General features: G+C 37.6%; 1 protein-coding gene across 1 annotated transcript; it reads right to left on the bottom strand.

The window, feature by feature from the left end:
- Nucleotides 1-1,424: 1,424 nt before the first annotated feature.
- On the bottom strand, nucleotides 1,425-24,664 carry HECTD2 (HECT domain containing E3 ubiquitin protein ligase 2; the record flags this gene model as incomplete). Its single annotated transcript, XM_010144571.1, has 12 exons — nucleotides 1,425-1,557; nucleotides 3,375-3,482; nucleotides 4,391-4,487; nucleotides 6,840-6,963; nucleotides 8,462-8,610; nucleotides 9,949-10,058; nucleotides 11,162-11,207; nucleotides 12,257-12,321; nucleotides 12,932-13,021; nucleotides 13,938-14,040; nucleotides 16,491-16,629; nucleotides 24,529-24,664. Coding segments are annotated over 12 exons (1,300 nt in total), but the record flags the coding sequence as incomplete, so codon positions are not given.

The raw sequence follows: 24,664 nt of genomic DNA, 5'->3' as shown, positions 1-24,664 counted from the left end.
CCCCCCGCCCTGCCCTTGGGCCCGCAAACATCAGTACGGACTCACAGGTCCTGGTGACGGCAAAGGCAGGCTATTTCATTCAGTCTCACATCTGCCTATACTGTCTCTGCACCTGACTGAAGGACCTTTCCTCAGAGCATCTCAGACCACTTTAAGAATGCTAGCCATGCAGGTACCCCAAACAGAACACACAATGACAAAGACTGAAGAACCAACCTCTACCTGTACTAATCACATAAATAGTGCTAGAACTTGCTGACTCCTTATCAGTGCAACTACCGCTGCAAATGGAAACTACTGATACAGGAGAAGCCAGAGTCAGCAGTTGCCAGAACTGAGCACAGTGAGAGCACCCTGCTGTAGCTACTTATGAAAACCAGCAAAACTCCCTAAACTAGCAATAAGATGACATCTAAGGACAGTGTAAAACCAGAAAATACAGCATGAGAAGAAAAAGGCAAGGATGGCAGGGGAAAATAAATACATTTGGCCTTATCTACACTTCAGTGTTTGTTAAAACATCTAATTCAGAGGCTGCTGTATGTCTCTTCCTTTACTAGAACAGGAATATCATATTCCAATTGTAACCAAACAACATATTAAAATCAACGAAAGAAACTTATTCTTAAATCCAAATACGAGAATCCACCATATGTTTTTGTGAATTCTAGACAATTTCCAAGGGCAGACAAGTGTCAGTGCTTCAATGGCTTACACAGATTTTGCTTATTCTCCTTGGCTTGTTAGTAGGTCTAGCAATTCACTAACACTAAGAGAAAAATTAAAAAACCCCTTTCAAAGGCCTCATTCCATTTGAGTTAAGAGATTTAAATTATCCTTGTCATCTTCCAAAGAATAGTTGATGGCCTTCTCCCATTTACCCAAATGTAAATCAAGATCCTGTCTCTGGATAGAGACAACAACAGATATATCAGAGGAGAAACTTAAAGGAAAATCTACTACTAGTTTTGCTTCATACCCAATATGCTCACTAGTTGAGGGATACTAACAAACCATAAATATTGAGCCTCTGGTTTCTAAAACAAGGTTTAGCATGACTTGAAAAGCTGAATCCTAGTTTTGATTCTAAACCTTTCCATTGATCAAAGATTTCTTCATCCCCTAATTTTGCCATACCACTGAGGCAAAATCTCAAATTCTTCAGCAATGTTTGACCCTCCTTGTCAAAAGCTAAGATCTTCAAAGCTCTTCAGGTACTTCCTACTCTCTTCTACACTCCTCTGCGCCAAAATCTCTTCTCATCTATATACAATTCTAACTTGCCCACTTTTGTTGTTACATCAATTAGTTATCGGTCTGCCTAATACTGGATTAATGAAGAATTCTTATCCATCACGGTTTTGATAATTTAAAATGAACACATAAGAGTTCATACATTCATAAGAACTTTTATGAGGACTCACCATAATCTGGGTGAAAAATCTGGCGAATCAGAAGAAGAAACCATTCTTTTGTCAGGCCACCCATATCAAGACCAGCTTCCCCTACAAATGTGACTTTCAACTTCTTTTTCAGATCTGCCCTCTTCCTTGCTAGCTATTGCAAAATACGTAGAGGAGAAAAAAAAGAAGATTTAACGTATCACTGCCTTAAGCCACAGAACATGTCTCTCTTGTCTCTATCACTCTTGCTTTCTTTAAACTAGTAATTTGCATCATTTCCTACTAACAGGTCAAAACTATATTAAGACAATGGTTTAATTGCAGAAGTGAGACAATGATGACTACTTGACACCAACCACCTTGTACATGGTGCCTCTCTCCAGGCTTGAAAAGAAGTTAGGTGGTATGCAAGCAGACTTTTAATAAGCTACTAGATATAGTGAATTGAGTCTGTCTAGAATATTTTGGACGTATATAATTTTTTACCTCCACAGAAGACATTCTACCAGGAAGAAAAGATAGATAGACTGAAAAAAATTAGACATTCTTTGGAGATACTTAGAAATTTGGAGGTAGCTAAAAATTTCAATATTTGGACACTGTTCTGTTCAGCATAAGATCCCTGCCAGTAAGTATCAGCTATTTTGTAAAACTGTTTTTCAGACAATGGTAACAAGCTCTTTTCATTCCTTTGTCTTAAAAGACATTTCACTCAGGTATGAAAAAGACCTGCAAAGAATTAGATTACAGCCTTTTACTATTAGCAATGATCTTTCAGATCAAGTCCCTATACAATTTTTCTTTAAATCCTTAATTACTGGTGAGCTCCAAAACGTTTAAATCAGTCAGGAAGATGCATGTGCTAAAATAATTCCTGTTGTTAGCTGCTCAGGTAAATTCCTGTCACATAAATTTTATATCTATAGGTATTTGTATTATTTGACACAAGCTATTTATTAGCTGAAGTGATTTTTCTTTGGAAGTGAATTTTTTAATTTGAAATATAAACAAGACATCTTTCCCCCACCTTCCATTCCCCATGCTTTTGAGAATATGGATAATACAATAGATTCTTACTCATCCCTGAGATGGGCAGAAGAAAACATCAGAAATAAATAGAATATTTTGGCTATCAGAAGTTGCTCTTGGTTATTTCGGTTTGGTAAAAAAACCTACAATGCCTGAGAGAAAGCAGTATTACCACTCATATTTCTTCTGTCTTATGAGAGAAAGCCAAATAGACAGGCTTTAATCTAGGAAAAGAAAGTTCAAACTTTTGTTTTCTTAACATGAGTAATCAGAAGTTGTTTGGTCTTATTTTCACCACTTGGACTTATTTTTCAATACTGTCAGGCTGGTTGAGAAAGAGAACTAGATTTCACTAAATAATATTAATTAGCAAGGTTCAGTGGATACTGAAGAGTTCCCTACTTTAATGGACATACCTGTTTCATTTCTAAAAAAGGAAAAGTTACATTTAAGAATGTGAGGAATTAGTTAAAATTAACATAAAAACTAAGAAAAGAAAGCCTAAAATAATTATTATAGGATAGAGAAGTTAGTGAAGGATAAGAATAAAAATATTCCAAGAATTAGAACAGAACAAACTCATTAGTGATTAGTCACTTCCTATTCATGTTCCTGTCATGGAACCAAGTCCTATATAACCTGATAATTATGCACTGTATTAAGACAAAAATTGCAAACACAGGTACTTACCACATGGCATGCAAACATGTACATTCAGTATGGACTTAGCTATGGAGAAGTATGAGGACAGAAAATGAAGTTCAGAATGTCTATCCTGCACCACTGCTATTGTGACAGCAATTCAGTTCTTTTCATTTAGTATTATATAATTATATTCCCAGTCTCTTAGCACAGAAAGATTTAAATATGACTTATCAAACTGAAATCCGAGTTCAATAGGTACTTTGCAGCAACACACCATTTAATTACATTTTTTGTTACCTCATCAAGTGAATCACTAACAAGGTGCGTCCTCCTCACTTTCACATTTAGGAATAACATATTCATGTCAGGTTTCTGTCTGCGAGAGACTTTATCCACAAGGCTTTGCTATTTGAATGACAAAGAAACATATGTGCAGTATCGTCATTTAAAAAAACTAAAGTGTCACACTTGTTAAATGTAAGAAGTCCTTAGTATCTTGCAGTACATTCCCCTAATATGACAGCCGCTTCAATATCTTCTCAGAGATGGAGAGCAATTTCTTTTCTACTGTGGGCAGCATTTACACCATAGTTGAATTAAGTTATCAGGAAGTTTAACAAGAAGGTGGCAACTGTGCAGCAACCTTTTAAAGTCTCCAAATAGTTAAAACCATATCCATAAGATTCTAGAGGCTGGCTTTTGCTTTACTTAGCTATTCACAGGACACCTCCAGCGAGACAGGAATGGATAGATGGTGGAGCTGCCACTCAGAGCACTGAGGAAACCAGTAACACCTAGCACCTGAAGAGAATTACCACTGAAGGCGGTAGACAAGAGCTCTTTCCAAATAGAAGAGGCCACCCAGAAGCAGTGCCTCTTCTGTGACTCGTGAACATACAGTTGTGTCTTGGTCTTCCATGGCAACATATCTTCACAGAATAAAACAGGAAACAATCCAAAATTCGAACGGAATTTTTCTTCCTTAATTATCTTGTTAATTTAACATGCTAGCACATTATGCTGGTTTCAGAAAAAAGAAAAAAAATACTGTAGCCTTTTCTCCCTTTTTCTCCACAACACTGGTATTTATAAGCATCCTGGAACTAAGCACATTAAAATAAAAAATATTGAGAGAATCCAGAAAGGACATTTGTAGACTAGTAATAGTAAAAAAGCTTAAGATCCTTTTCAGGGTATTCCAAAATACTGTAAGTTGCGATGAAAGGCTGCGGGCAGTATAAAAAATAAAATCTAACAAAAACTTACAAGGTACTAATGGATAAGACACAAACATTTATCACTAATTGACTTACCCGTGCAATACTTATCATCTGCTGTTCTGAATCCCTTTGAATAATAACTTTTTTTGCCGCTATAGAAATAATAAATGGGTATTGACAGAAAGAAAACCTAACAGCAAGAGAAAAGACGACAAAATATTTCCTTTTTAGCATCTAGCATATTATTCTCTTTTTAAGAACAGGAGTGAATGTTTGCATTATCATCCAGTAACTGCTTTCCCTCCACTGATAGTAATTTGCAAATAGCTGCTGGGTTTTTTGTGTTATGCATAAATACTCAATTCAGTAGAACAAACTGTTATTTGCAAATACTAGTAGCAATTGTAATTAGTAATAGTTATCCTCAGTAAAGCTTTTTTCTTGTTTATCACTATCATTAGACTTACTAAAAAGCAGTCATCATCTGCTTTAAATACTAAATTTTAATCGCTACATTGAACTAAAGACAATTATACTATCTTATTAAGTACAAGAAAACCAGCCATCTCAGTGCAGCATTCTTATGCAGATAGTAGAAGTATTTTTTGGTTTGGCTTATTTGCTGCAGAACTGATTTTCAAAGGAACTGATTTTCCACAGGTCCTTCAGATTTAACCCAGGGTTACAAGTGTTTAGGACTTCTGAAATATCAGATCACAGTCACGTTCTACTGCAATCAAATAATACAAATAATTTGGAAAAACTTCACAAATCATCAAGGTAAAAGATCTTTTTTGCTGCTAGCTATTTTGGTAAGTTTTTTGTTGATTTAGCTCAGGCATCACATAGCCGAAGCTCATACTGAAATACTTAAGAGTTTCATTCTACATGTGCATCTTCAATCCAGATTGCATGCGCACCCTGAATCCTGCCTGTGAGAGGTTCTGGATTCTAATAGGAAATTAGGATCCTAATAGCTCAGGATTCTTTAGGAAAAAAGGAAAATGACGAAAAGTATTCTCAGTGGGTCTCCTGAAAATACTAATCCAAAAAGTTTTACCAAGGAGTGTTGATTTCATTTGAAAAATTAAGTATTTCAAAATATTTCATAGGGAAGGTAAACCAGGGCTTGCTCCTACATGTCCTTTTTACTTCTAAGCATATAGTCTCGATTGCAGATTTTTTTTTTTGTGTGGGTGGGCGTTGATTTTGGGGCGGGGGGGGAGGCTGTTGGTTGGTGTCGGGTTTTTTGTCTTTTTTTAAAGTGGAGTAACACACAAAGATGTAAAATTGGAAAAAAGTGTGGCTGTAACAAAATTAAAGAATTACGTTTACTTTAAGAATAATACAGCTAGTCTGCACTTCAGCTACTTCAGAAATTACATCTCAAGGAAACTCTGTTTTGATACATATTGAATTTCCAGTGTCCCAGCTAACTGAAAAGAACTGGAGCAGGTGGAAATCTCACAGGCCTTTTACAAGTTTGGATGCAGGTGCCAAAACAGCCAGATGGTGACAACAAAAAAACATGAAATGAAATTTGGAGCTCAGCAGTACTTAGATTCCAACGCTTTGACTGAGACTATGCAATGCCTACTGTACATTTATTACTATCATGTGCCATACATTTTGGGTGTTTGGTTAGGGTTTTTTTTTTTCTTCCTTCCCAAGCAAGGTATCGAGTAGCAGACAGATGTCTAGCCTAAAACACATGCTTTGGTGGAGCAAATCATACAAGTTTTCCTCAACTGCTGCTGAAGGCAATGAAAATTGCGCACAAAATAAACAAAAAACTCCCTTTGGATGGCTGACGTCTTAAATTAGCTTACTGAAAAAGTCTTGAAATGTGGGGAAATTTTAATTGATCTTGTAATTCCAGCTGTAAAGGCTGAGTGACACATACTGATATGCTGAAAAATACAGCTACGCTAAATAACATTTTTATTAAGAAAACGTTAGTAAGATTTTAAACTTCAGCAGAAAGATAAAATGACTGTTTCTCTAGATGTTTCTCAATCACACTGCTGGTTGCCTCTCACAAGAGAGAAATACCTTTGCAAGCTTTGAGTCTGTAAAGATTTAAGTTGTTTTTCACGTAACAGAAATACTACAATTGATTTCACTGAAACAAATATGATCAGACCCACGTATATACAGGTAATTAGATAAATTTTCATCATTAAATGGTATGTATGCAGACAACACCACTTTCTAAGAATGTTCAGAGGTCAATCAGAAGTCTATGTCAATAAATTATAAACTCGTTATCATTTATATTTCACATGTTTCCTAGAGTTTGCAAAGGCAGAATGAGATTTATTACAGTCAATCTTGCATCAATGCAGTAGAAAGTATAGCAAGTAGTAGCTACACCATGTTTTTTCCAATGAAATACAGTATTTAGTGTGGCTATATATACACATAAAGGGTATACATAGCAAATATACACTCAATATATATAAGCTATATATAAGACATACATAGTGTAGATACAGTGCTTTGAAATACTACTTAACAAGAAACAAGCAGTAATTCCTCTTACCTGTGAGAATTTCCATAACATTGCCAGTTATGATATTCTTCCATAAGATCAATATGATCAAGTGTAGAATTATAGAAATCCGTATATGAAATAATAGGAGGACTGATCAGACTATTTGCAGCACCTACAAAGAAAACACAAGTCTTACAATACTGCCTTGGATTTGGCACATCTGTGTTCTAGGCACCTCAGAAACTTCAAACCAAATCAGCTACTAACAACTTCATCTCCGTCTTAGCTACTGAATTACAACTATAACATATGACGTCATATTAATTGCTGTAGAAAACAGTAAATCCCTAGTTCAGCCCACTTATGATAAAAGCACTGCCATTTGACCCTAGCTCACTTAATGACACTAAGTTAAGGTTTCATGGATAAAGAATGCTATGTTGTGCTGAAATCAATGAAAAAGCAGTTTGATAGATGGATTTCTTAAACACCTTCATTTAATTTCAAACACAGCTATGGATATAACATCTACATGATTTCCAGTTAACAGTTCTCCATCTGAGTTTGATGCCCGTTTGCAAAAGGGATAGAGCAGGAGGGGATCAAAACATACTATGCAAACATACGCCCATTTCCCAGGTAACTACCATACCATCTAGACTGGCCAGTATAAAGACTAAGTACATGCTCAAATGAAGAAAACCAATTCACCTTTAAGCTGCTTATCTCGTAACATAACATTCATACAATATCAAACGGCTAATAAGTTTTCTCTATTTGCACTTGAACAAAATTTAGTTTTGATCCATCAGACAGGAAGTAGTGTATTTGAAATTACTAAATATCCCTTTTACCAGAATTAAGGAATTAGCAACTATTTCAAAGATGAATAGACAACACACACCTTGGGTTTAGATACAGTTGAGCTTACGTGTCTCAACTGTTGCTCTGGACAGGCAGGACTGTGCAGAATGCATTTAAGTAAGAGTTCTAAGTTGAGAGAGAAATGAAAACATTCTCATTCCGATCATAGTTTTCACTTGGTGGTTTCATTTGCTCTGAGGAAGGGGTTTTACCCCTCAGAAAAAGGGGACTGACCTTAAGCCTCACATTTCCATAGTAAATGCTCTAATTATTAAGCTATTGGGGATGAGTGGAGGAGAAGGTTTGCATTTGCAATGGTCAAATTTGCCATGCTCTGTGTTGAACTGGAAAGGGACTTACTTCTTTTAAGCTGTAGTTTTGGGCTTAAGAGGCATAACTTAAGGGCCTAACTTCCCTTAGATGTTAAATACTTCTGTGGGTGTAAGCCACAGAAGTAGCTACAGAAGAAATTCTGGCAATTACACATTTAAACCAGTTTTTTTCAGAAATCTAAGGGAAACATTAACCCGTGGTTACTTCTGTGGATTTTTGTTCCAATGATCTTCAGTTGTTGTGACAGGAAAACGATGCATTGCAATTATGCTCTACCAGAAAGCAAGTTCAAAAAATTGCCAATGGAAGATGTTTTTTGTTGCTTAATACTTTTTGGCATTTTACTGTAGTTTATACTGTGCCAGCATCATTGTCAGTCTCCCTCAGAAGGAGAGGTATAATCTGTACATGGGGGGAAGGAGCTGGTGTGTATATATTTATACACGCATATACAGTTCAAGAAAAATACCTACTAAATAAAGCCAGGACTTTGGTTGCTGAGGGAATCCACCAGGTACATTTCACCATAGGTGGAAACTCTTCAGGTTTTGCAGGAAACAGGCGTAAAGAAATAAATTGCAGTATCCTGTCCACCAGCTGCTTGAACCTCCTCTGTGCAATCCTGTAACAAACATGCCACAGTTACTCTCACATGATCACCGTCCACACTAGAGTTTATATTACCAGATTTCAATGTTGTTTTCTAAAAAAACATGCCTTTGCCCCCACAAAACAACCAGATTTCCAAATATAAAGTTTGAAAAAGCATGCTTTTAAATACTGGCACACAGCAGTGCTCTTTGAGTGCACCCCTAACTACACTTTAAATGTCTGTGATTTAAAAGAAAACCAGTGCAATATGGTCATTACTTGTTCTTGACTTTTAGTAAACAAAAATTCACAGCTATTTCACTCAACAATCTGAATACTGAGAAATTCTCAGGTTTTTTTATGTTGAGATACTTGGTCCTATTGAACAAAGACTGGAAAGTACTTTATTCACTTGTGACAAGTGCACTTTTTAAATGATGTGCTGCACCACTTCCATAATATCACAACATTATATGTATATGTGTAGATATATTAAAGCATCCTTTTCTAAATAAGAACTCTGCTTTTTTAAAGGTTTAGATTTCTAATACATATTGCAGGAATAAAAAGATCAATGTGCCTATTGCTTCCTTAACCAAGAGGGTAAGCCTTATTTGTAAACAACGAATTGAAATCTTATACTACCACAATTTTAAGCCAATCTAGACATATTACAGGGTGGGAGGAAGGAAATACAATTTCCATCCTTGCAGAGAAGGAATTGCTTTATTTACAGATTCTCTAGGAGATAAAGGAATTGTGAATATGGCCATTCAAACTCTTTTTCTACCCCAGACTGAACTTTTTGCACAGTCATAAGGAAGGTAAACTGCATACCTACTTAGACTGTTTTTTGGGCAGTTACCCCCATATGTCTTTAATAGTGAGGTGCTAGTAGTTATTTCAATTAGTTAAAAACCTAATGCCCTAACCACGCTCTCTCACCACCTCTATTACACAGTGAAGCAGGGACTCTATTTCATTTGTTCATACAATACAGTGAAGTTACACTATCTTTTCAAAATTATGCAAGATAAGCCTTTATTTAAACAAATATCATAAAAATGTTTCTGTTAATAATACTGCTTAAACATGTATCTAAAAAATTTACATACATAAGTTATTTTGCAGTGAAGGCTTTTTTCCATATAGATATTAATTTTTATACATTATATACAGTTTGCATCTATAAATCAGTATCACTTAGTGGACTATGTTCAAATATATTTTGAAAACAAGAAAAGCAATCTCTTCAGTTAATTAAATTAACTTTCATGTAATTTATAAAACAGTCAACATCAATGGAAATACAGTAACAATTGTAATCCTAAAAATGGAATTTTTAATTTCATTTTTTAATTTTTTTTACTTTTTAGACCAGTGCACTAGGAAATGATGGTCAGCTTCTGTTAAGGCTGCTATCTGTCTTAGCAAGTGAGCATAGATGACATAAGTAGAAGTGTTACTAAATTGAGGATTCTGAAAAAGATTAAAAAAACGTGTTAGGTTAATAAACTGCATAAAGGGAAAAAAGTCATTAGGATTTTCTCTTACGTTTGTTGTTGCCAATACAATTAAGTAGGAAAGGAATTCACAAAATTGCTGTAACAGTGGTAAAACTATGAAAAAATTGCCTTTTCTAGTCAAATAAAAATTACAAACCTTCTATATTGTAAAAGTATCTGTTTGTTTCAAAAGAAAGCCTATAGGTAATAAAAGCAGTACTCAGTATATATTTCTGGATTATCATCTACTGTGTAGCACACAAATTACACTCCTTTGAGCAATGTGCTTTCTATCTCTAGTAATAAGGTCTCTCATAGCTCCTGTCTTTCTGCACATCAGCCCAAACTTATTTTCCCTCTCATGTGTGAGCTCACACATTCCCACTTTTCACCAGGATATATTCCTTACAGTTCATAGCTAGAATACCACGCCAGAGAAGAGAGCTACTGTCTCAAAAATTTAAATTACCATCTGATCTTTTCAAATATTAGCAGAAACCTCTCCTTGTGTGGAGAGGTGCTATCTACACTGGCAAAATTTAAAGGGGAAATTTGCTACAAGTGCAAATCACCTATAATATCAAAGGCAAGGGTTAACAGAGACAGAAATCAGACAATGTAGCCAGTCGGATAGACTGAAGAGAGTCTGCTGCTGGACAAAACGCAACACTAGAGAAAGTTACAGAGATATCAAAAAGAGCATACACTGAACCTTTCTGGAAAGATCAGAGCTACAGCATACCAATAACGCAAATCTGGGAGTAAGGAAGAGGTAAGAACAAATAACCTGCTAAAACATTTGTTCATTCAACCCACAAAGTGATAGAAAACAATGACAGGTCTGTTAGTTCACAGTTTTCATCTTTTTTTCATCCTTTCCCCATTAACTATCTTCTATTAAGCTCCCATTCCCACCATGCATACCCTACACTTCAATATTTTAATACATTTTTACAACAGTAAATTAAATGTGAACTATCTCAGCTACACAAAGTACCTTGTTTGCATAGTATACTGGTTTATAGATTATAAATTAAGCAGACATATACTTAAATAAAAATACTGTATTTTTCTTACCTGTAAAAGTATACAGTATGCTCTAAGATCATCTTTTGTTCGCGGCCTACAAATGAATGAAGAAGAGAACCATACATCCACACTGTATACACACATTACAGGTCACAAAACCATGCACCCTACAATTTAACTTTGCTTTGCCAATACAGGTAGAATGCCATATTTAAGGATCTTCACTGCTCTCAGAAATTGAAAAGGACCCTTAAATACTCTCACTACTCTCTGAAGGCAGTAGGCTATTTCAGCATGTCTTTTTTTGCATAAATCTGAGACAAAGCAAAAAATAAAAACAAAACCCCTGCAGAATTGAAGAGTAAGAGGTGTTCCAAAGAAGGAAGTCTGTGCTATTTTCTATCTTGGTTGACTCTCCTGTGGTACAGAAGAGTTTATTTTGCCCCCATCTTCTGTACTTCTGGTAGAAAACTACAAAAACTTCTACAGCTGCAGCCCCTGTACTTCTTGCTATTTAACTGCTTTTACATTAGCTACAAATACACACGCAGCAACAGCACAGAAAAGGTAGTGGAAGGTGTAGAAAGGAATAGCCAAGGGCTGGGTCACAGCTGAGTCACAACAAGGCACTATCTCTTGCTGTATCTTTTTGTGACTCAAACTAGGCATTCTCAATTCTACTACTTCTTCCTAAGCTATCATCTCCAAACCTCTTGCCTTTGGGCTAACCCTTTCTGCATCCTGCACTGCCCTTTCTATGCTGTTGCCACATGTGAACAGTATTGTGAAGTAAACTTCGGATCAAGTAATTATCTAGGTTAAGGCTTCTTAGTTGCTGCTGGGGGGGTAGGCAGGGAGAATATGTTTTTCTCTAGATAAATTCCTTAATTCATCTCACAGTTCAAAGCCCAAAAGATTGCCCTGGCAACAAGCAGCTGAGATGGCGTGGAGGAATGTATGGCTGGGTCTCGGTCCGTGTCTCAGAGGTTCAGTGTTAGCTTACAGAGTTAAAGACATATTTCAGCAGATTTGACAAGTTCTTGCATCGCAACATTCTTTTCCTTTGGCTAAAACAATAAAGACAAAACATGTATCAGCTGTAAGTGCTGGCACAGCACTAATGCAAGCGTTTGTTAAAATTACCCTTTCCATTCTTGTAGCAGACCATTAATTATTCCTTTTAGGACTGACTTCTGAACATCTTGAGGCTATGGAAAAAGGAGAGGGAAAAATAATACCTGATGTAATTATACACAACACAATTACATACAACACATTGTACAAACAAGCAAGTTTGTTTTGCTCGTGATTCAAGGCAGGTGAGACATCTTTGTGTTAGGATGTTGAGCTCCTAGGTATCCTTCCTCACAGACTATTAGCTGAGGCCTGAAGGTGTGCCAAAGGTGGTGTTCAACGGTTTAAACAACTTAAACATGGTAAGTACAATTTCTAAATTACTCCTGTCGTTTGTTTACTAGGAACAGTACCTAATTTTGTTACCCCCATCCTCACATTCTCCTTATTTCCTACCATGCAGTGTCCCATCACAGTCATGTCACGTCTTGCAAGTGGTCTTTGAGATCTACAACAGTATAAACTGTGCATTACTAGTAGAAAAATTTCCATCTCTTTTAATAAGGATAGTTTTCATAATTCTATGGCAATTCTCATGGGACCACTTTAAGTATGTTTTGAGAGTTTCTTCAGAAATCATGCCTATCCGAGAAAAACTTCTGGCATAAATTGCTTCTTAGCATATTTCTTTGCTGAAATAATTGTTACAGTGTTTTAAAGCATGAATTCTTTTCTTCTACTTACAGTATTTATTAAGGCATCATAGACAACATTCACAAATTTTGCATCGATTCCAGAGTCCTCAATGGTATTAAATGGAGAATTGGTATCTTTCTGTAGGTTAGATAATACAAGAAGCATTTTGATTTTGAAATGTTTTTAATATTTCAGCTTTGAAAAATAAAAGTCTAACAGCAAGTTTAAACAAAACAGATACAGATATAACTTTATTTTCCTTACCGTAACATAAAAACTGAAGCTTTTATTAATATGTGAAAGAGAAGCTAGGCAACAGTGTTCCTACTCACTGGCAATATTCATGTAACTCCATTGCCTTGTTATTCTATTTGAAAAATTTAAGAGGTTTCAAATAAAGAATTATGTTGAATTTTCATCTTTCATCATCTTTGTCAATCCATCATCAGACAAGAGCAACAAAACCATGAGCATTCAATATTTAAGTAACTAAGAGTCACAGGATATTTTGTCTAGATTCAGGCCCTACTGTCCATATTAAGTAGCATAAGCACAATTTGCTTTTTAATAGACAGGAAATACTGATTTAGCACAAATTCATGAAGTTTTCCACATGAATATGATCCTTCTCAAGGAAAACTGAGTATGCCACCACAGCATAAGAACAGCTACACTACTTGAGCCCATACCACATGTTTTTTAAGGACCGGGAATTTCTGTTTCCAGATTTGCCTGGGCCTCTGTATTAGCTGCATTAGTTTGCACGTTTTTAAACTGCAGTTTGTGTAGAAAGTATCTACACAGTCAGACTGCCTCGAAACAAAATACATACTTGAATTTTAAAGCTACACGTGTACTTCAAATATAGTTGCTTAAACTGGAATCAATAAATCAATGTAATAACAGGTTGTCTACCAAAGGCAGGCAAAATCATGATAAAATTATCTTAGCAGCCTTGAGTAACTAGCTGCAAGCATCTAAGTGATGCTTTTGTAAACACTTTGAAGATACAAAGCACTCTAAGTATTAAATAGTATTATGAATTCTTTTCTACCTTAAATGCAGCATTTATCTCCAGGAAAGAATCAAATGTTGTAGAATAAAAGTCATGTATAGCCTTCCAGTCTCCTGATGATTTAGCCTTTTCCACATCATCCCTAGAAAAATATATTAAAATATTGGTAATATAAGACTTTAGACTGCACCGTAACTCTAAGCTTCCCTCCCTAAGCACACTTAGAAGACAGACAGTAATAATATCACTATCTTTTGAACATCATCTTTGTCATTTTAAGATCACAGTATTACAAGAGAACAAAAGCATAGTTTGTGTTTGAGACATCTGAGCAATGTCTCTTATTCAAAACGTTAACTCATTGTATCAACATGTTAAGACAAAGAATTAGCGGAACAGAATTATGCTGAAGATACACTAACATGGTAAAATTCCTGAGACTAATTTAAGTATGCAGGCTCCTAAACTAGTCAAACTCATAATTTGTATAAAATTTTATTTCTTTTCAAATAAAACTTAATCTTTGTGAATGTACACTTTCCTTAAGGGGACAACAAAATCCATGGATTCACTCTTAAAGTCCTTTTAAATAGTAGACCTTAAAGCATATTTGTATATGAAAATTTGTATAATATACGTTTAAAAACAAACCAACCAACCCCAACCAACCTTTGAAGCAGAATTTTATTTTAGCTATATATGATGCTGGTGATACAAATCCCGGTTTGCTACTCCCCCAGATAATTCCTTTTACTAGATATTTTTTAAAAAGTTATCAGTGGGACATACCAAAAATGCTAATAACTTTTTAATGCTTTACTGGAAAGAATAAAATTATTGATAGTTACACAATTAGGCAGTAATCAATAGATACGAAATCTGAATACGGAAAAAAAAATTCAGCTCTTCAGATCACCTGAATACCAACAAAAGGATCACTTCTTGTCAAATTCTCTTTTATACCTGTTTTCTTTTCCACCGAATACACACACTGACTATTCAAAGACCATTCCTTCTCCTCACTGAATGCAAAAAATTTAAAACATGGAAAAGAGCAATGAAGAGTATATGCTCATACGTCTCTTGGAGCAACTGTGATTTTATTTTTTCCCCATCTGTTGGCAAAACAGAATAATCAGGCTTCTTCCTAGGAATACTTCTCCCCATTTCCTTAGGAAGGTTATCCTACTATAAAACACTAAAGGTATTACAGCAGCATAACACTGCTCCATGGGTGCTAAAAAAAAAAAAAAAAGAAAAAAGGCAAGCCACACTTTCAACAAATTAGTAAATACTCTAAGAACACACGCACACTGAAGAAATACTCTGCCAATAGATGTTCACATATTGCTAAAAAAAAAAAAAAAAAAAAAAAAGGCAAGCCACACTTTCAACAAATTAGTAAATACTCTAAGAACACACGCACACTGAAGAAATACTCTGCCAATAGATGTTCACATATTGCAGGCAGAATCTCCTACTGTGGACACACCTTATACCATTAGTTTTCCATAAAGTTACGCAATTTCCTGAAATGACAGTGACAACATCACTGGTTTTGGGAACACACTATGTTAAGCAGAGAAAAAACATTCCTTATTGCCTTGTGCCCACAGAGAACCAGGCAAAGACAGCAGCAATTCGTGGTGTAGACCTGATGTATGGGAAACAGGTTATACTAGTTAAAAACAATTCAGGTGGTTTCCCTGGGCACTTCTGCTCCCTCCCTAGGCTGATTTAGCATTGTGTGCCAAGTGCTGGAAGAAATCTAATGCAGATACAGTTTTGATTAAGGGCCCATACTGATCTGGGGAAAAAAATAGTGGCACACAAGACAGTATTTCACATCAATTTCACATCAAATCAAGCTGAATCAGTGTCATGGGGCAGCAGCATATATATAATTTGCACAGACTTTTTAATCTTAGAATTCTTCTTACTTAGAAAAAGCATAGTGCCTGTCATACAGAAAGTGCTAGAATAACTTACACTGCTTAAAATTGTCACATAAGCAGCAAGGATACATGAAAGAAGAAATAAACTTTTGCAATAAAACTAATACTGAAAATAAAGACTCTAATGTAACACATAAAGAAAGGTCACCTATGCTTTTAGCCAAAGTTAGAAACAGTGCTGTTCACATAATCACCAGTCCAGGTCCTCAAATACAATGTTATACTTAAGAGTCTGATGTGTAGTGTTTCACAAGAGACTGAGAATGCCTCAATGGACAGGACACACCATAACTGGCAGTACAAACAAAACACCTAAGATTGAAAGGGATTCTCCAATCTACAATAAGCCATACATAATTTTTTCCAAAACCAAAGATCCACTGAATGTCAGGAACTGAATTTTTAAGTGTGAAGTACAAGCTTCATCATTTATTGACCAGAACTACACTACAAGCTACAGAAAGTATTTTGATAACTTTCCACAATAATGGAGTTATCAATCCCACCATCACATCGGACTAACTACTTGTCCATCTCACTGAACTGTTTCCTCATGTGAGATTAACAAAGTCAAATGTATGAATTAGGGCAAAATGAAGAAAGAAAGTACACTTCTAGAAACACCAGTGCAACTTACTGAAAATCTTTCACAGTTTTGGTTCGGATGGGAAGGGAAGGTTCGGGAGGAATTGGTGCTTTCAGTTCTTGGGGTAGTGTATCTATAGAGATGCGCTGCTTTTGTCGTACATCGAGGCAAATAGGTGGTAGGTCTCTCACTTATGAAAAAAAGTAAAGAATGATAAACACAATGTAATCATACACAATTCAATCATTTACACAAACATTTAGCTAGTAAAATACAGATATATAGGAACTAGGAAAAGAAAGAAGAAAACTCACACTGGTTGATTCCACATCTTTAAACCCCTGCTCATCCAAGTACTTTTCTCACCATGTGCTCATCCCAGACATGATGGAAACTGACTAGCTGAAGGGAAATGAAACCCTAGAAACAAAAACTGTGTCCTGAGTTCGCTACTGTGTCTTTGTTCACAAAGTGCTCCCTCCTTCCAACAGAAGGAGAAAATTGGCCGGTTTTTCTCCTATCTAAGGCCTTCTGAGAGAAGGGAGTCTGCTGTTTTATAAATGAGCTCCTGGACCAAGTTGCAATGCATGTCATGAAAACAAAGAAAGAAAATCAGGCCAGTTTTCACAACTAAATTGCTGACAAAAAACACCACCAAAAAAACAGCTGGTGACCTGTGTCCAACTCATTATTATAGAAAAGAGCAAAATATCGTGTCTACATAAAAACACACTGGTCTTACATCAATAACATGCACTGGACTACACTCAGCAGTATTCACACCACACAAGAAAACCCCAAGTTCATATACAGTTTCATTTTCAGAAATGAGTGCTGCAGAATTTTCACTAAATCTATTTGTAGCTGTAGATGCTCAATCTCCTGAACATTAAGCCAAGTTCCTCCTAATGTCACATGCACAAAGAAAGTGCCTATTCTGCACATTACATTTGAACCTGTGAGGAATTCAAGCTAAGCAAGAGAGAACGTTAAAAAAAGCCAACAAAACAAAACAGTCAAAGGATGTCAGGGAATTACAGTTACCCAGAGTGACCCTGTTATAATTTGCTGTCAACAGTAAAGACAAGTTAGTCATGAACAGCAGTGTTATCCATTATGGTATTTACAATACGTATTGTAAATATTTTAAGAAACAAGTTGTAACACTGGTGGTCTTTGCACCTAAGAAAAATCTCAAGCACAACCACAACAAAGTCCAACCATTTTCTGACATTCAAGGACAAGCCTTCAGTCAGTTTTTCTATGCTGTGATACGTAATTTTAGCTAGAGCTGACTGTGGATCATCTACAGCCTCCTAAAAGAATCTCTCCAATTAATCAAAGGGGATATGCAACTTTTCTGCCTTGCAGAAAAATGCTGCTGAAACAGTAACATCTTTAAACATTTCTTCTCAATGAATTTGGCTGCCTATTCTAAGTACGAATAGCAGTGCTTTAACAAGGTCTTTCTATTCTACCCCTTCCTTTCTATTTGACTTAAGATCACACTGCACTGAGTTTATGTAGCAAAGTTTCGGCAGCAGGGCGGTTGCAGTGGTGGCCTCCGCGAGAGGCAAGATGGGGCTGCCTCTATGTTAGACACAGCCACTTCAAAACAGACCCACCACTGGCCAAAGCTGAGCTCATCGGTGATGTCAGTAGTGCCTCTGGGATAATATATTAAGAAAAGACACTGCACAGCAGCTGAGAGAGGAGGAATTAAAAAAAAAAAAAAAAGATAAACCACCCTAGAGACACCCAGGTCAGTGGCAGAGGAGGTACTCCAGACACCAGAGCACAGATTTCCCTCAGCCCATGGAGAAAATCATGGTGAAGCAGGTTGCTTCCTGCAGCCCATGGAGGTCCACGGTGGAGCAGATACCAATCTGCAGTCTGTGCACAGAGAGCCCATACCTGAGCAGTCCGCTGGCAGGAACTGTGACCTGTGGAGGACCTACACAGACTGTACCCCATGGAAAGGGCCTGTGTTAGAGCATTTCTTGTAGCACTGCAGCTCATGGGAAGTACCGCTGTTGGAGAAGCTTGTGAAAAACTGTATCCCATGGGAGAGACCCCATGCTAGAACAGGGGAAGAGTGTCAGAAAAGAGTAGCAGAAGCAAGTTTTATGAGCTGACTGCCACCCCCTTGTGCCGCTTGGGGGAACAGAGGTAGAAGAGTGGGGAACAAAGGAGTGAAGTTGAGCCTGGGAAGAAAGAGAGGCAGGGGAAAGGTGTTTTGAATTTTGTTTTTGTTTAATAGGCAATAAATTAATATCCTCAAATCAAATCCGTTTTGCCTGCGACAGTAACTGGAAAGCGGATTCCCTGTCTTTACCTTAACCCATGAGCTTTTTCATCTTATTTTCTCCCTGCATCCTCTTGAGGAGGGAGAATGATAGAGCAGCTTGTGGGCATCTGGCAGCCAACCATGTTAAACCCACCAAAACCATTAAAAAAATATTCCAATGCTACATACAATATACACAAACATCCATTTTACTGACAGCATCTTCTCAAATATCTTTGCAACGCTTTTTTAGTCGGATTTATACTGCATGTTTTTAAAAGCATTTCTGTGAATTATGAGGTATGTTTGGGATAAAGACACTATATAACATAAAAATGTCCTCAAAAGCTAAACATATTAAACCAAAATCCTCTACGAATTGTCTAACAACCCACTAAGCCAAGAATAGATTTTTTTTTTTTAAATTAACTAAGCATCTACTCCACTACTCCATTTATCACAACAGGGGAATAGATGCTAACTAAATCCCCAAAATGCAAAGGCAGATTCTTTTCACTCATGTTAATGACAGAGACACTGTCACTGAGACTTAACTCAGCCACCATTCATCTGATGGATAATAGATCCATGAGATGCCCTCAATCCCTTGAGTAGGGCATTGATTACAGACATGGAAACTTGCCCACTTTCACAGCTGGAATTTAAAGCTATTTAAAGAGAAGAGTAGCAATTTAAAAACCAAAGTGGACACATAGATACTAAATTAATTCAAGTCAATGTGCCAGACAATCCTGCCATGATGGTGCTCTGCTATTGCACACCACTCTCTGAAAGCAAGACGAACTGACTTAAAAGAAACTAAGACTATGTCTTATTTTTATACTCTGAGAAAGACAAGTCATTTTCATTTTAGCTCTCATTCTGTCTTCTCAATTTTAAGGGGATTAAACATGGAATTATAACTGCTGAATACACTGAAATGAGGGAAATATTCTTCCCACATCTGTGGAAAAGACAGCTGCTGACAGAAGCTGTTTCTCATTTCAGTAATTGAGGCTGCAGGTGCTAAGCTAGTAACTTGCACCCTGTCAGAGAGGCAATTTTCTTCCAAATATGCGCAGCTTAAATTAGATATACTAAAACTGAGTTTTAATAGTATGTTTAATAAATACTGTCAACTTCAGTTTGTTTAACCATAATTCAAGTTTATTTGTAAATAGATTTATTTGCTTGTCTGACATTCAAAAATATTAATTAAGATCTGTCACTTGAGTTCTATTGAGGAGAAACTTGAAACTGTAGATACTGAGTTGATAGGCAGAAATAACACAGTAATACTGTGACAAGACAAGAAAAAGCAATCATTCTGGCTGTTTGCCCAGTTACATCAAGTAGAAAGACTCAGCAATGCATGACTGCATTTGGAATGATCAAAAACTTTGAGGCAGAAAGTCTCAATTGATACAAAGCAGAATTGACTAGTTGGAAGAAATGCCGGGTGAATGAATTTAGAACAGCAGTTACTTTCACAGCAACCAACACAACTACTGACAGATGAATATCTTCCAAGCAGGCAAAGCAAACAAATCTTATTTGTAATTGTAACATTATAAAAACCAGAACAATCTAGTTCATATGCAGATTTCATACCTGATCACTCTTGCATTAGAAGACTTGTCATATAAATTCAATCTCTGCGGCAACTACCTAGCAAACATCACCCCAGCTTTCACGCTGTATCCACCAGTGTTACGTTTTTCACGCTTTTGTTTTCTAACAAAATTAACATTATTTGAACTCTAGCCTAAAGTATTACCAGAACATACACATATTCAGAAAGACAGCATGTGTATAGGTAAGCTGAAAAAAAAACCACCAACCAAGCACCATTCCTAAATTCCAGAATAGCAAAAGCAGCATTTTTAACTGAGAGGCTTATTTCAGTGATCGCTTTTCCATAGAACACACATATCTCTTCAAAACACTTTGACTGTGCCCTGACTGTTAGTAGGTTACCCTGATCCTGAAACTACTCAATCTGCTCAATTTTACACATTGTAATTGTAATTGCCACTTATGTGGCAGCAATTATGACCAGCACAGTATCATGTGCAGCAAGAACTGTGGGCACTTCAAGAGAGAGGTGTTTAGTTACTTTTCTTGTCAGGCATAAAAAGAAAAGGGGTGGGGTGGAGGGGGCAGAATTCTTCTGTTTAATGGGATGAATTCTTCAGAAGGGTACTGTACTGTTCACCTTGCTGGGCCAATGCTAGATTTAATTTTACTTTCTCCTAAATTTTATTAAGCAGCAGGCTTTCATATAATAAGATTGTATTAAGCAACTATTCAGACAGAAGCTGGACAGGAAACAAGGCTTAAATAATGAAAAACAGTAGCTCAGAGCCTATGAATCAACCGCATGCATGTTTCTGTTAAAGAGGTTAGCAGTCGAGTAGTTAATTTTGGCAAGAGGTCACTTCTAGCGTCTGAGGAAAATAATGTTATCTAAGAAAGGGAAAACATTTCATTCCTCTGAGGACTTTCAGAGTCCAACAATATTACAATTGTTTACGTGCAATTCACATACAAAGACTCTTAAAAAACATATAGGTCAGAGCAATTGCCACCTGAAGGTTGTTCTTCCAGCTTTGTTAGCTCGATCTTACAGCACTTTGTAAGAACGAACAGAGCTCTGACTTGCTTTTCAGCATCTTCCTTCTGCCTTACCCCAAGTTTTGCCCTCAAGAACATTACTTCTGCGTTAACCCCAAGGTACCTAAACTCCCTAACTCCTTACATTAACTCCCTAACTGGGATCTGATGAGATCTATCCCAGAGTCCTGAGGGAGTTGGCTGATGTAGTTGCCAAGCCACTCTCCGTGATATTTAAAAAGCCTTGACAATCAGGTGAAGTCCCTGGTGACTGGAAAAAGGGAAACATTGCACCCAGTTTTAAAAAGGGTAGAAAGGAGGACCCTGGGAACTACTGACCTGCCAGCCTCACCTCTGTGTCTGGAACAGATCCTCCTAGAAGCTGTGCTAATGCACATGGGGACAGGGAGGTGACTCAAGACAGCCAGCATAGCTTCACCAAGGGCAAGTCCTGCCTGACCTGCTGAGCAGCCTTCTACAATGAAGTGGCTACATTGGTGGACAGGGGAAGATCTATGGATGTCATCTATCTGGACTTCTGTACAGCCCCCCCGCCCCAATCCTACTCTCTACATTGGAAAGATATGGATTTGATAGGTGGACTGTTCAGTGGATAAGGAATTGGTTGGATGGTCACATCCAGATGGTAGTGATCAACAGCTTGATATCCAGATGGAGACTGGTGACAAGTGGTGTCCCTCAGGGGTCTGTACTGGGACCAGTACTTTTTAACATCTTCATCAATGGCACAGATAGATAGCATGATCAAGTGCACCCTCAGCAAGTTTGCAGGTGACACCGAGCTGAGTGGTGCAGCTGACACACCTGAAGGATGGGATACCATCCAGACGGACCTGGATGATCTGGAGAAATGGGTCTGTGTGAACCTCATGAAGTCCTGCAACTGGGCAGGGCAATCCTTGATGTCAATGCAGGCTGGAGAATAATGGGATTGAGAGCAGCCCTGTGGAGGAGAACCTGGGGGTACTGGTGGTTAAGGCGGGACATAAGCTGACAATGTGCGCTCGCAGCCCAGAAAGCCAACCATATCCTGGGCTGCATCAAAAGCAGTGTGGTCAGCAGGTTGAAGGAAGTGACCCTGCTGCTCTACTCTGCTCTGGCAAGACCTCATCTAGAGTATTGTATCCAGCTCTGGAGTCCTCAGCACAAGAAGATCAAGAATATGTTGGAGTAGGTCTAGAGAAAGTGGGCCACAAAAATGATCAGAGGGCTGGAGCACCTCTGCTACGAGGACAGGCTGAGAAGTGGGGTTTTTGTTCAGCCTGGAGAAGAGAAGGCTCTGGGGAGACCTAACTGTGGTCTTTCAGTACCTAAAGGGGGCTTATAAGGACGGGGCAGTCTTTTTAACCGTGCCTGTTGTCACAGGAGAAAGGGTGATGGTTTTAAAATAGAACAGGGGACATTTAGACCAGATATAAAGAATAAATTTTTTACAATGAGTGTGGTGAAGCACTGGCACAGGTTGCCCAGAGCGATGGTAGATGCCCCATCCCTGGAAACATTCAAGGTCAGGTTGGACAGGGCTCTAGCCAACCTGCTTTAGTTGAAGAGGTCCCTGCTCACTGCACGGGAGATTGAACTAGATGACCTTTGAACATGCCCTCCATCCCAAAGCATTCTATGATTCTATGAATGCCAGTAAGTTACACAGCAGTGGAAGAATTCCTCACTGGTAACCTCCAGCCACCTTGATTTCCTTTGTGCAGCATGAAGTGACTTAAGCAAAGCTGTCATTTACACATAATTGCCACCATGTTTCAGTGATTGCCTTTTTTCTTTTTAAGTAGAAAGCACCTCCTTACTCTGTCACAAAAATTGCTTAAAAAAGTGCCTTGCATTGACTTCTGCTTTTACAGTATACCTAGCAAGGATACAAAGACTATTTGAGTAAGTATCAAGTCTTGTGAGGTATAAGTCACCATTTTCTGCACAACTTTGAAACTGGCAATATTTGTCCAGAGTTTCGTTTCACTACCCAGATCTCTTAATTAATGCAGTCTCTTCCTTTCCAGCCTCGAACTCATTGGGTGCTATAAAGACTCAGAGAACCACAATATAATAAGGCTGAGAAGGACTGGAGGAAAGACGACTGAGAGGGGATCTTACCAACGCTTACAAATATCTAAAGGGTAGGTGTCAAGAGGATGGGGCCAGTCTCTTCTCAGCCATGTCTAGTGACCAGACAAGGGGCAATGGGCAAAAATTGGAACACAGGAACTTCCATCTGAACATAAGGAAAAACTTCTCTACTTTGAGGGTGCCAGAGCACTGGATCAGGCTGCCCAGAGAGGTTGTGGAGTCTCCTTCTCTGGAGATATCCAAAACCTGCCTGGACGAGATGCTGTGCAACCTGCTCTAGGTGAACCTGCTCTAGCAGAGGGTTGGACTAGATGATCTCCAGAGGTCACTTCCAACCCCTACCATTATGTCATTCTGTGATCCTGTGACTTGCTTAGAGGCAAGATCAACACAAACTTGGCAAATGTTTGCACGACTCTGTTCAAATTACTAAAATTCCATATCCTAGCCCAAAAATCTAATAACATTTTCAGGTCTAACCAAAACGTCAGCTCAACAGACTTCATGATTCTAGCCTATCATACTGAATACACAAATCCACTTCCTAGCTCTTCATCAATTACCTTTACCTCATCACACCACAACCTTCCTTCTCATCTTTAGCGCTCTTCGGAATTTACCAATCTTTGCCTGCGAATTTTATTGTGTGTCATCACCGGCCTTCATCTTCACTGAAAAACAGCAACTCTCTCCCTTAAAAGTCCTACGTTTGCCTCATCCCTGCCACCCATCAGATGACGTTAGAAAAATCTTCTCCACAAAGTTGTAACACAGCTTCTAGAGAAACTGCCAGATAGACAAACAGTACCTGCAGGCAGACTAATGAATCTGTAACTTTCTTTAAAACTTCAGATGATTATTTCATCCTCCAGGTCTATTTGTTGTTCTGATCCAACTTGTCACAATGACATAACCTCTACAGAGGATGGACTACCATATGTATCACTGCCTGTACAATGTACTGCACAGCATAATTTAATGAAACCTAGACTTTCAGATTTTTTGGCACTCGACAAAACAAATACTAGCAGAACACTGAGCACCTTCTTAAATTGGTAACTAAGTAACACAGGGCTTTTATTCTCTTACCATTTTTGATGTTGGGTATAACAAGTTGCGTAGGCGAACTTCTGTTTCCGATGCCTTCTTTCTTTTGGTTGATAGTTGTGATGAAATTGCTGAAAGTGGAAAACTGATTTTTGGCTCCTCTCTCCAAGCCCTGTAA

Source organism: Buceros rhinoceros, unplaced genomic scaffold, assembly GCF_000710305.1.
Source record: "Buceros rhinoceros silvestris isolate BGI_N320 unplaced genomic scaffold, ASM71030v1 scaffold15871, whole genome shotgun sequence".
Classification (NCBI taxonomy): domain Eukaryota; kingdom Metazoa; phylum Chordata; class Aves; order Bucerotiformes; family Bucerotidae; genus Buceros; species Buceros rhinoceros.
The sequence above is the reverse complement of the archived record's forward strand: the minus strand, read 5'-3'. Positions and strand labels throughout refer to the sequence as shown.